This window comes from Meleagris gallopavo, chromosome 2 (assembly GCF_905368555.1).
Source record: "Meleagris gallopavo chromosome 2, MGAL_WU_HG_1.1, whole genome shotgun sequence".
NCBI lineage: Eukaryota > Metazoa > Chordata > Aves > Galliformes > Phasianidae > Meleagris > Meleagris gallopavo.
In genome coordinates, this window is record NC_139405.1 from 17,442,380 (window position 1) to 17,455,198 (window position 12,819).

Below are 12,819 nucleotides of genomic sequence, written 5' to 3' on the forward strand. Positions count from 1 at the left end.
AGCTCGGCGCTTGTGTTTCTGCTCAGAAGCGTGAGCGTTTGAAAGACACCCGACAACCCCCACCTGCTAGCGAAGAACACACGTCCACACACACATCTCGTTACAAAGCACCGGCAGCCACCCGATCCCTTTCCACACACAGCCCCAAGGACAGAAAAACAGGGAAAAAAATACGACTTTGCAGCCGGGCGTTATTAAGAAAGCAGTGCCGACAGCTCTGTAATTGCCGCTCACCCTTGTCACAGGGTCATATGCCATCTATCTCGTGATACGCCTTTCCCTAGAGGCCCTGAGCGAGGGCTGCCACCGGCCAGCACGGCTCGCCGCGCAGTCCGTGCACCAAAGCCGACAGAAGTTCGGCGCGGCCCCGAGACCTACGACCGGCGCCCTGCCTCAGCTGTCAGGCGCCACGAGCGGCACCCCGCCGCGCTGCGGGATCCCCCCCTCGGAGCCGCCCGTCCTGAAGGGAAGAAAGGCTGAGGCTCCGCGCGTCGCCCGACGCAGCCGCCCACCCGCTAACGGCCCACCGGCCAGCCTCCCGGCGCGGCGCAGCGCGGCGCGCGCCCCCACCTGCAGCAGCCGTTGTGCCGGGGGCTCAGCGCCGCCCGCCGGCTCCATGGCGGCGCCGGCCGACTCGCAGGCACACGTCAGCCCGGCGCTGCCCCCCGCCCCGCGCCACGTCATCGCCGCGCGCCGCCGCCGCCGGCCCGCCACTCACCTGGCGCAGCAAACGGCGCACCGCCCCGCTCGGCTCTCCTCCTGAGGCGCCGCCTCCAGGCGGCACGGCGCTGGGGTCCGGAGGGAGGGAGGGCGAGACGCCCGGAGCGTGGTCTGAAACACAACAGAACCGCTGAGCGCTTAACCCCACCAGCCATTTAAACATCGTTAGGGACCTTTACAAGCAGGTTTCACTCGGTTGCGGGGGTGGCACAGTACCTCTCGAGGTACAAAGGCTAAGCGAGGTGTGCCTGCCTTTATCTAAGTGCTCGGCAAAGCCTCAAAGTGGAATCAGAGCTGAATGCAAAGCAGCAAAGCCGAGCGTAGCACAGCGAGCGGCCCACACCAAAACAGCGAGAAGAGGAGGCAGCAGCAGGGCACTTGGCACAGTGCCCACACACACTCCAGAAGGACCAATTTCTCCCGCATGGCAGAACCAAGTCAAATGTTTCTCCCGCTCCAACAAAATCTTAGCGAGAAATTACTGGGCTGCTTGAATGAAGTTAGAGTCCCCCTGAAAAGTGTCTTTGGAAGAGGAATAGCCAAGTCATGGGTTTAAAAGAACAAGTGGTTCTATAGCCCAGTGGCTGGATCACCGATCCTTCCTGCAAGTGGAGAAAACCTGGGCTGCCAGTCATTGCTGCTCTCATATCTGCTGCCACCCTGACACAGCCCACCAGCCCCAGCACTGAGCTCAGATTAAAGGTGCTCACAAGAGAAGATTACTCTTCTTCTTTATAGAGAGCAAAAATACAGCAGAAAAATGTTTACCAAGGCAAGCGGCATTTACACAACAGTACCACTAGAGGGGATGTCAGTAATTAGTAAAAACTACCAAGATTACACCAACATTCAACAAAAACATTAGTGAAAACCCCCGCAATATCTCTCAAAGAACTATTCAGCCATACTCCTCTTTAAGAGCAAAATAACAAAACAGCCGAATTCCAGAAGGTTACCTGGAGCAGTATCTCCCTTGGCACTCTCTCCTGCACCAGCTGCCCCAAAGGAATCAGCCAGCAGCAATCCTCTTTCATTGCTGTATCCATCTACAGCTTCTCTGTTATCCGAGAAGGCGGCTTCCTCATCCTCAGGTAGAATATTAACAGCTGCCTCCTCCTTATCCTCCTCCTCCTCCTCCTCCTCCATAGGAAGAAATGGCCTCTTGTCTTCAAGCTGCTGAAACTTCTGATTGCTCTCATCAATGCCATGTAGGTTTCTGACAGGAGCTGTGTCATATTCAGCTTCTTTTGCAGCACCTGTGACAGAAAGACAAGAATTTAAGCATTGAAGTGATATGTAGTTCTTGCTGGCAGCTGTCTCCAGAGAAATACTGCACTGACAAAGCTTTCTTGATACTTTTTGACATTCCAACTTGAACCTATATGAGTTTCAGTGGTGTCTAATTAAATGTCTCTATAGAATTTATGCAGAGTATCAACCACTGACCACACAGTGAGACAGATATATAGATATAATATTTTTTGATGGGACTTTATAAGAAACCACATACTGAATGTTTATTGCTGTGAAAGGAGTCTTGCTAAGAGCACCTTACATATTAATTAAAAAATAGCAAGACTATAACAGACTCAAGGACTGGTTCTAATCCCACCAAAAGATCAGTTTGTTTCAGTATTTATGTTTACACACACATTTTACGAACGTGGACAAAAACAAGATGGTAGGAACACCTGAGATTTTAGGCACATAGATTTAGTGTCTGAAATTTGCATTAGTCACTGCATGACCCATAATACGGTAGCTAGTTCAGAAAAGACTGCTCCAAGCATTCTAGCAAATTCAGCACATTAGTGTATGTGAATCCATAATTTCTTGAAAGAGGAGTTCAACATCTCCTCCTATTCACTCTCAGATCCCTCTTTCTTACACAGAAGCTGGCCCACAAGAATAGGCACACTGGACACACTGTTTTCTCCCAGGATTTCCTACCCAAAACAACAGCATAAATATGCATTAAAAATAAAGGAAAACACCAGCAGATTCTGCAGGGCCTCTTCCAATTCTGCTCCCTCACCCTCTTAAAACTTTTTTAGTGTATGCAGTGTTCTTTAGGATATAGTTTTACTTCCACTTTATCAATTTAAACACCAAACCAGTTGACAATGATTTATTTTTCTTTTTGGTCTTCTTATGCAGAACAGAAAGCTCTCTCAAACTCTCCATATACATGAGTTCTGATATCCTACCTTGAGCATGCAGCTCATCTTCTTTCTGTTCTAGAAAAGAAGCAAGTGGGACACTCTCACTAGCAGATGAGTATTTACTTCTTAAAGAGTATATTAATTCTTGAATATCATCCATCAGTGCACTTTCTTCATCATACAAATCCATTTCTTTTACCACCTCCTCTTGATTTTCTGCCACTCTGGAATCCAGGACTTTTCCTACAACATCCATAATGCTTGAGTCTGAAGACTTAAGTATCTGGTCCAAAGCTTTTTCTATTTCTTCATTGTCCTGGCTTGCTTTTCGAGCAAGCTCCATCTCTATCTTCATGTCCTGAAACATGGCTTCAATCCTAATCACATTTTGGAGCCCAAGGTACTTCTGTAGGCGTATCACACGCTTTTCATCAAGGAAATCTCTTGTTATTGTGAGTCGCTTCACAGACTCACTGTAGTCTGTTACAGTGTCATTTGTGGCTGCTGACATGTCAACAGAGCTGGGGAAATGTGCAGAATGCTGGTGGGTGTTTCTTGTATCCTCTGAATTTTGAATCTCTTTTGAGTCTCCCAGTGAAATGCCCTCTGGGAGATGGTCTTTCCTTTGGTTAAACTCATTGCTGTCCTTTCTGTCAGGGGATTTGAAAATATATTCTTCCATAGCTGATGGGTCCTCAGCTTCAGAAGACCCTTTGTTGTCTTCCATGGCACGTTCAATCTCATCAAATTTGGTATCTTCACTCACTGGTTCGTCAACCTCTTTGTTTCCAGCCTCATGTGCATCCTGCAGCCTGCTTATTTTTTTAGTCTCCTCAGAAAATGCGTTTGTTTCCTCTCCTGTTTCATAAGTAGGATTTCCAGTTCCTGAAACAGCTTCATTCAGTACTCCTAAATCAGGATTTGTACTTCTAGTTGTCCGAGTGTTACCCTGAACATTTGCAAGCCTTGCTTGCAACAGCTTTGCACTTGCAGCGTTCTCATCTTCCAGTAGTTCTTCCTCTTGCTTCAAGTCAGGGTCTTCTTCAGCATCTGGCTCTTCAGACTGCAATTCTAGCCTTGGGGTTTTTTCTCTAGCTGAACTTGTGCCGAGTCTGTCCGAGTCTTCATTATCAATATGAACAGTTCCTTGCTGAGTAGAATTCTCTGCATTAGTATTCTGTGTAGCACTTTTTGATTTTTCTTCAGGGGAACTTTTCCGAATACTTTCTTCAAATATTGTCATCTTGCCAAGATTTCTTGAAAGCTCTTCTTTCACATCTGCCTCTGAATACTCAGTCTCATTTTCCCATGGCCTGGGTTGTTCAGCAGCTCCTCTGTGGCTTGGGTCTCCCTCATTTGCAGAAGTTTCTTTTGTGTTTTCCCTCTCTATTTCTGTCTCTTTCTTAACAGAGATGGGCTTTTGATTCTCAGGGTCAGCCTCCTCTGTTTGTTTCAAATCTTCTTCCTGCCTTAGGACTTCTTTTTCCACCGCAGGCATTCCTTGCTCCAGTTTGTCTTTTAGAAGGTCAGTATCTCCTGCATCACTTCGAGATGCATTTTGTACATTTTCCACTGGTTTTGCTGGAACATCACCAGAAGGCTCCTTCATTTTCTCCCATAACTTTCTGTGCTTAAAATTACTTTCAGAGCTCTCCTTCAAGGTGTCACCTTCAAACTTTTCCTCTTCCTTCTCTATTTCAGCAAGCGGCACTTCTTCTGGACTTTGGTTTACATCACCAGCAGGTGGACTTAAAGCCTCTTGCTTACTTTCAACAAATGATTTGAACTTCAGACCATCTCCTGGACTAGGCAAAACATGAGGATCAGGCACAGCTGTACTCTTCAGCTCTTCAGGTTGCAACAACGTTTCATCAGTCATGAGCTGCTCTTCAAACTGTTCAGTTTTGTTTGTTTTTTCTTTTGAATCTGTGTCACTTGCACCTACAGGTTCTCTTCCAATGAGCTCTTTGGAGAGATCATCAAGTTGAGTTGCTGTTGGTGCATCTCTCTTGCTAACTGGCATCGCTTCATCCTGCTTCTCCTTCGTTTGTTCAGATTCAAACATGTCCACATTTATACTATCACCCGACTTCTTGTTCTCACTGAAGGCATCATTAGTAATTAACGCATCTGAATCACGTGCTTCCTCATTGTCTCTTTGGTTGTGTAGCTCTGTAGCACCATTTGCATATTCATCAAGTTTATGATGTTTTGACTCAAAGCCATTGCTTTCATCAGCTTCTGAATTCACTAGGGATATGCTTTCTTCTTCTGTCATAAATGACAGCAAAGGAATTTCTTCAAACTGATCTACAAAGTCTGACTTCTCCTCTGCATCATAAGCATTAACGCTCAAATCTTCATTAAAATCATTTTCCATCGATGTAACGAGGCGAGTCACTTCATCATCTGATACAACAGCATCAGCAGTTGAGCCAAATTTTGTTTTCAAGTTCACAGAGAGCTCTCTGTTTAAAAGCGTATAGGCATTGATTTCTTCACTCTCTTTGTCAAGTTGACTAGTTTCACCCTGAGGAATACTAGAGTTTTTGGTATTTTCACTTTCTAGCCCTTTTAGATTCTCATTTAACATTCCTTGTAAGTGCTCATGTGCAATTTGTTCTCCCTGAGAGATTTCTTCATGACTATTAACAGTGGGGTTTATCTCAGCATTTTGAGTTCCTTCTTTAAGAGAACTGTCTGCCTCCTCTGTCATGGCAAGGGCTTCCTTGTCTTCGAGTCTTGTTAGTTCAAGATTGTCTGTCTCCAAAGCATCATGGAACACTACCGTATCAACCTTTCCCTCCTCTTCATCTCTTTCAGTTCTTTCAGATGGTTTTGTCCCTGGATCACTTGATTCAGCTTCCCTTTCATTTGCTATCGCCTCTTCTGATGACTTCAAAAGTTCATCCACGTTATAGTTATCAAAATCATCTCTTCCGTCTTGAAAGCAAACAAAGTCTGTTTCCTGAAACGAAAAACAGTATGAAATCATAATTACTTATTTATTTTACATTTTACAGTGATGAGACCCAACCCTCTTGTTCAGCTACAGAAATACAGAGATACAGCAGTAACGTTATTAATCATGCAGAAATCCTAACCAAAACTCTTTTTCAAATCAGTTGAACTTTTGCCAAAGGATTCATAAAAACTTAAATAAAAAGAAAACGGTTTAATCTCTTCCAAGACCTTCTATTACAGAAGAGAAGCCAGCAATGGACTCGACAGTGTTTTAATTTATTTATCACATTAATTAAAAAGAATTAAGAACTATTTTATTGCTGAATGCTACTAAGGAGAAGAAGGCAAATGTCACTGTCCCAAGCTTTATTAGCTGGTTTCTTCTCAACTGACTGAGCCCTCCAAGCAGGAGCTGCCTGTCACAGTTTCTGAAATAATAAACTGCAGCACAAGCCACTGAATACAATTTTATCAGGTTCTGAAGCTGCATCTGTAGCAGTAGTTCTGGAGTTACTGGCTATTACTACTATGACTGAGTGTCATTTGCATAAGCTTTGAAGGATCAATTCTAAAATCAAAAGACTAATAGCACAACGAGTTTTGCTTGTTTCTGATAGCACTTTCCAACTTCTGCCGTTGGAAAAATAAACGATTCTGAATACATAGCAAACAACTTCTGCGTGCTAGCTAGCAGCATTTCTAGAACTCAATCAAAATAATTTTTATTTTAAAAAAGCATCATTATTCAAGAAGTGAAACATCAAGCCCAGAATTTGAGCTGGTGACTGCACATGCATATCTATACAAACATTTCACCTCCCAACACATACTTGAACATACTTAATTAGCTGCTTACTGAAAAAAAAGAGTAACTGAGGTTTGCTGGCACTCCCCATTCTCCTTCTCAGTGATTTTATTGAATGCTAACGTAAGAAACAGTAAAAAGCCCAGCTAAAAAAGCAATAACAACATATAAGACTTACTTCTGTTGGTAACTCTAGCTCCTCATTGGTATAATTATGATTTATTTCAAGTAAATCCTTTGGAAAATATCCAAAATCACTTCCAATCTGCCGGAAAACAAAAGCAAGCAAACAAAAAGTGGTAAAAAAAAAAAGCTGCTGAAATCATTTTACTGTTAAAATCCTAATTACAGACACTGTAACAAACGTGTCAATCTCATTCTCAAGTATTTCTAGATGAAAATTAACACCGCGACTAGAAGAAAAAGGTTAGCAATACCTTGTTTATACAATAGTTGCCATTGATTTTATGCTTACATTTCACCATAGTTTTGTGAAGTCGCTAAGTTTTATGACTTGTGTTTTAAAGACCAACATATAGAATTAGCAGAGCTGGGAGTGAAAGCCAAGCACTCTGGGTCACACGTGCTTTAACTGCTATCATATGCTCTCTCATCAGTGCCATATTTGCACCAGGAATGTTTTCAATTAGTAAGCAGAAGAGTGCCTCTGTGCATGAATGTAAACCTTATTAGTCGATATTTCAGTAAATATACTCACTTTGAAGTTCAAGGCAAAAAATGGATGTTAGGAAAACTCAAAACTGCCCCTGAGGTAATACTGTAGTCTATTTTAAAACCTGTATGGAAAATATGCCCCCCTCTGCAATGTCATTGTCGATCTGCACTGAGCAACAACTAGTTACAGATGGCTGTTTTAAAGACAGGCAACATGCTACGCCAATGCAAATAGTAGAAGACATGAAACTCCCTTATCACTAACAGGATAAGATCTATACAGTACTGCTTGTTCGAGAGCCCTGACAACAGCTGTTAAGAAGCCAATATTAAAAGCATACTATCACTACACAGATAAGATAGTTTGGGCAATTAGTGCCTAGTGGACACACCCAGAAAGGTACAGGGTTCCTAGAGGACCAAAAATCTGTTGGTCATTTCTTGTTTTTTTGTTTTGTCAGTTTTTGTTGTTGTTGTTGTAGGAGGAAGAAGACAATTACCAATTTTCATGACATTTCTTTGGGAAGTGCAGACAGGTAAAGATCAAATTAAAAAGGAAAAAAAAAAGAAAAAAAAAGGAAAGTAACGATGTTCAAATAGCTAGGAATATGCAGGTAAGTATTGCTACACTGATGTTACTGAAACAGGCTCAACTGGATTGAAATTTTCTGAATCTATAAAGGCATAGAGAAAAATCGTATCCAGCAGATACTTATTAACATTTTTCTAAACTGTGCAAGCAAGGTGAGTACCGGTACATAGCAGGATTTCCTTTGTTAGCTATTTCCCACTCAAAACCTCCTATCCGTAGTTTTGACCGCTAAGTTAGAGACAGGGAAAAAACTAAATCTATTACATCCCCAAAAGGACACATTTATTTTGTGAACACACCACAGAGACAACCAATTATGCTCTTACAGAAAAGATGCTGGCTTTCGTCCTTGTGCTGCATAGTACAGTTTTATTCTAAACTGACATATTTCTCTCCATGAATTTGTATTTCAGTTTTAAATGATCTTTCTTGAAAGCAAAAGCTTCAAAGCAGCCCTCTTACAGACTAATCTCAGTGACTACCATTATAATTAGACATCACAATTTGAAACTCATTTGGTGTAATCCTAGCTGCTGACCATACAACTCCACTGCAGTGACCCAGTTTGCCATTTATGTGGTTTATGAACCACACAGGATCTGCATGCCCCAAATTTTATTTGTTCCTCTCCCTGCAGGTCCAGTCTTGTACAGGAAAATAATGCTCCATCGTGCAAGTGAAGGAAACATTCCTCATCCTATAGAGAAAAGTCATTAGGAACACCAAATAAAGAAGGGAGATGCACCCTTCAGACCACTTTAAAAGACAATTTCACTCCCTTCCCAGATAAAACACTCTGGGGAGACAAAACCATGCAGCAATGCATACAGCATCTGTCTCCTCCAATGCCCACATGCGACACCAGCTGTAGCAGCCTCAGCAAACACTGCTGACCAAAAAGCCAGCCCTACACACTAATTACCTCCACGAGATGACAGTTAGTTGGAAAAACAGGAGTTCAAAGGTTTTTCAATCTTAAAACCCTAAAGCACTGACATCACAAGTACTCCAAACGGCCAAAAGAAGGAAGTAGATATGGTCGGCCCATTCTGAATGCTGGCAACATCAAGGAAAACAGAGATGATGGGAATAAATTCCCTCACACTCTAGGCCTTGAGACACATGCTTTCCTGGCTTACCTGAAATCTAAATTTATCCCACCTTCCCATTCTGCTACCCTATGCATGAGACTGGGGGGGAGCACGATCCACAGCAAAGTCTATTTCTTGTAATATAATGTCAGAAATAGTTTTCTCAACATTGAATCAGAGCAAAAAAAAAAATCTTTGCCATAAGATGAAATAGCCTTTTTCAGCAAGAACTTGAAGTGTCTTTGCTATAATGTCTTGCTAAAAAGGATCAGTTTTAACTTGAATTACCTGTGTGGCTTTGGAGCTCTGGACTCTCCAAAAGCTGAGGGCAGAGTGCAGGTGAACTGCACAGGAGAAAAATCTACATTGCAAAACACAACATTGTAAACAGTGAGATGTGAACACTAAAGAGGAGGATAGTTGGGGAGTAGGATGTGTGCACGGGGCAGTGACAGCGCCAGATATGCTCCACCTTCTGGCTTTGGGAAAAACTCACATTTTCTTAGAACTGAGTTATTCATGAAATTCATTATATAAAAATCACAAATAAATAATGTTTGTGGAATAGTGCCCTAGCGTTTGGCTTTGCTGTACTAATGCCAAAAGCAGCCTGCCATGTCACGTGCAGAATATATATTACGGTTGAGTTCCAGAAATTTTTCACATGCAGAATACTGAACTCAATGGAAATTCTGCAAGTAATAAAGTATACAAGGCTGAGATCATAAAATGAAGGCTCTATTTTGTTACATTACAGCATGTTTGCCAGCACAGGGCAAAAAAATCAACAATAGCTTGAGAAGGATGGAATGAATTTTGCAAAGGCAAATAGAGCCCAAACCCAACTGATACAGACTGTTCACCTTTAGTGAATCCTTCCTTAAGGGATCACCTCCCTTCAGGTCAGAAATAGTGCTGTAATTCTCACAGCTCCTCAAAAACAGCTCCAGGACTATAGTCCACATTTCTAACTCATTTGAAACAAACCCCAGCATGCAGTAATCCAAACTTCCCCCACACACATTCTCCTAACCTCTGCCTCTATCTGAAGGTCACAAAGTGAAAGTTGTCTCTTGAATTCATAGTTTCTTTTCAGTTCTAATAAATAATTTCCTCTAAAATTCCAGCAAAGGGAAGAAGTCAGTAGGGTATACACATGTGATCAAATGACACAAGCTCATGCGGCAAGACACTAACCAGGCTGTGGCAGAAGGAATTTGTCTGAACGCAGAGCCCACTAGGTAGCCTGATTTTAATTAGCCAGCAAGAGCCTCCCCTTAGCTCCAAAACTGCACACCACAGGCATGGCTGATCACCAAAATCAAGCTGCAAAAGCTGGCATAAGAAGTCACGGTGCATGAGAGAAACCACAGCACAACCCACAAGTGCGCGACTGCGGGGTCAGCAGCAGGGTTAGATGTGCCAGTCCCCTGCTGAATGTGCATGGGAAGGCATCTCTGGTCCCTCCACAGCATTTGCAAACTACTTGCACTATTACCAGCTGAGCATCAGCCAGCAGGACAACCAGATAAATGAGAAAAAGAGACTGAATTAACCCATGATCATTGTAAGAAAAACAGAAAAGCATGTAACACAGTTAAAAAAAATGACAGTAAACAATTGAAGTTCCACCATTCTTCTAGACCTGCCAACTTCAGCTTTTTCTTGTTAAACTCAGACAAAAAACCCCTTTTAACTTGGAGACACACCTAACAGCTGCATGAGCTGCCAGTCGGTGAATAGGGTTGAACTGCACATTAACGCAGCAATTACCTTAAAGCTGCTGTTTGATCTTACACTCTGGACTACGCCTTGTCAGTAGGAGATGCACAGTCGGCCCCATGTTACTACTCCTCATCTTAGCAACTGGCAGCCCTGGAAACCTGCACCATCTAATTAACCAGATTATTTATGGCCCAGTACATGTCAGAAGGGAATTACCAGCACGATACAATTACGAATTTTTCTTTAACTGCATGCTGCAGCTTTCTGTTCTCTTCTGTATTGTTCTAATTGGATTCAGCTCCTGCTGAGAGCTTGGCCGTCCACACCCAGCCCGAGCAGGTCAGAGAAAGCCACACATCCTGGTCATCACCAAACCACCAGTCCCTCAGCACACAGCCAGGTGCGGCTTCCACCAGTGTGCGCAACTGCCTTCCCTTGGCAGCAGAGCAAGGAGCGAGGTGGAAATAAACAGTTCAGACACAAGAAGGTGTGGGGAGAAGCAAGGGCAGGGGGCAACAGGGAGATGGACCAAACAACCTTCCAGATTTTCAGTGGAAGCCCACAAACACAACCTCTCCTCTAGGGTATTACAGCTCTGCTTCTACCAGACAAATAACACGCACAGCATTAAATCCCAGAGGAGTTTCTTGGTGGTGGTGGTTTATTCATTTTTTAAAATAACTCTAAGCTCACACCTAGAGAAGGGCTTGCTGCATGAATACTCCTTTCCCATTACTGCTGCCCTCAGATTGCCCAAAGAAAATGACAACTCAGATATGGTCACTATTCTACAAGCTGCTACAATGAGCCCCTAAAGCTGAATGACAGAGACAGACCTCTTAAAATCCAATTTACCATAATTCTTCTTAGTTTTATTACTTTTTTTCCCTTCAATTCTACATGCAGCTTAAATTAAAAACAAACAAACAAAAAAACCAATCTGGAAGCAGAATATTAAGAATAGGAATGTAATTAAGACACATCTAAGGGACAATCTTTAGCAAGATCATACTAAGGGCAGAATGACACCTCCTCATGGGTAAACACAAGTGCAGGTTTAAGTCTCGCTAGATGAGATGGGAAGTTCAGCTTCTAGATAGCTCATAAGCCACCAGTTCCAGTGTTGCAATGCAAGTCCTTCAACACAAAGAAAGCTTTCTAAAAGAAATATTTTAATCCCATGTTAGCATGCCTTGAGTCTGATGCAAATGCATCCCATTTCACATCAACCTCGAGATCAAATGGCATTCATCATGCTGTGTTTCCAGGTGAAAAACTTGAGTTTTCTTGTACAAAGCAAAACAAACAAAACATTACGACAGGAAAATACCAAGAAAAGCAAGAGAACAAATGCTTTGCAGCACTTACACTTCCAGCCCAAAGTTCAGTTGACATTCCTATTAGTTTGTAATACACGTATATTGTTTCTCCCTTCTTAAAATTTACAAAACGACAGTCCGGACCTTGAAAATCCTTCATTGCTTTCCCTCGGCACATTAGCTCTGTATAGAGAAAATAAAGAGAGTATTACTTAAAATAATAACAATTAAAAAAAACATAGTTTTATGACATGAGCCTTTCCTAATTGGCAGAAAACAAGACTTCGCTGCGCTCACAGGGGTGAATCTCAGGTCGAGAGATGACGATGTGACAGAAGATATCAGATTGGAGATAAAAGGTAAGCTCACCGATGGAGTGCTTGATAAAGCACTTGAGAATTACTTCTGAGAAGTGTGCTACGAGACTAATTATTAATATTAAATAAGACGGGCTGAAACTTGTCTCGTAGCAATGAGGCTCACATTATCCAAAACGTAAAAAATACCCGGAGAGCACAGAAGAAAAAGCCAGTGGGCTCCGAAACTTGTCGCGAAGGACGAGCTCGGCCAGCGCCGGCGCCCGCGGTACGGAACGCGTCCCACTCGGAGCGGCTCTGCCCCGTCCCCACGCCAACCCTCGGCCCCACGCGGGCTGACAGAACGGAGAGCCCTCCGCCGGAACTCGACATCGACACGCATCCCGTGGCCAACCGGACCCGCACCGCCCGGCACTCCCAGAGGCGGCGACCGCCCCGCGGGCGCGTTT

At 43.2% G+C, this 12,819-nt stretch overlaps 1 protein-coding gene across 7 annotated transcripts in view; it reads right to left on the bottom strand.

The window, feature by feature from the left end:
* The window catches only part of MIA3 (MIA SH3 domain ER export factor 3), a 28,512-nt gene that overhangs the window by 12,170 nt on the left and 3,523 nt on the right, over positions 1-12,819 (bottom strand). For 5 of the 7 annotated variants that reach the window (XM_085219187.1, XM_085219186.1, XM_085219185.1 and 2 more), the window contains exons 2-6: positions 12,103-12,236; positions 6,830-6,916; positions 2,928-5,850; positions 1,677-1,976; positions 719-831 (exon numbers count right to left, since the gene is read on the bottom strand). In XM_085219187.1, the coding sequence (XP_085075313.1) occupies positions 719-831; positions 1,677-1,976; positions 2,928-5,850; positions 6,830-6,916; positions 12,103-12,236 (3,557 nt within the window). Of the gene's footprint in view, positions 1-570; positions 613-718; positions 832-1,676; positions 1,977-2,927; positions 5,851-6,829; positions 6,917-12,102; positions 12,237-12,819 lie in introns of all 7 variants that reach the window. The other 2 variants (XM_085219192.1, XM_085219191.1) reach the window with 2 other exon arrangements.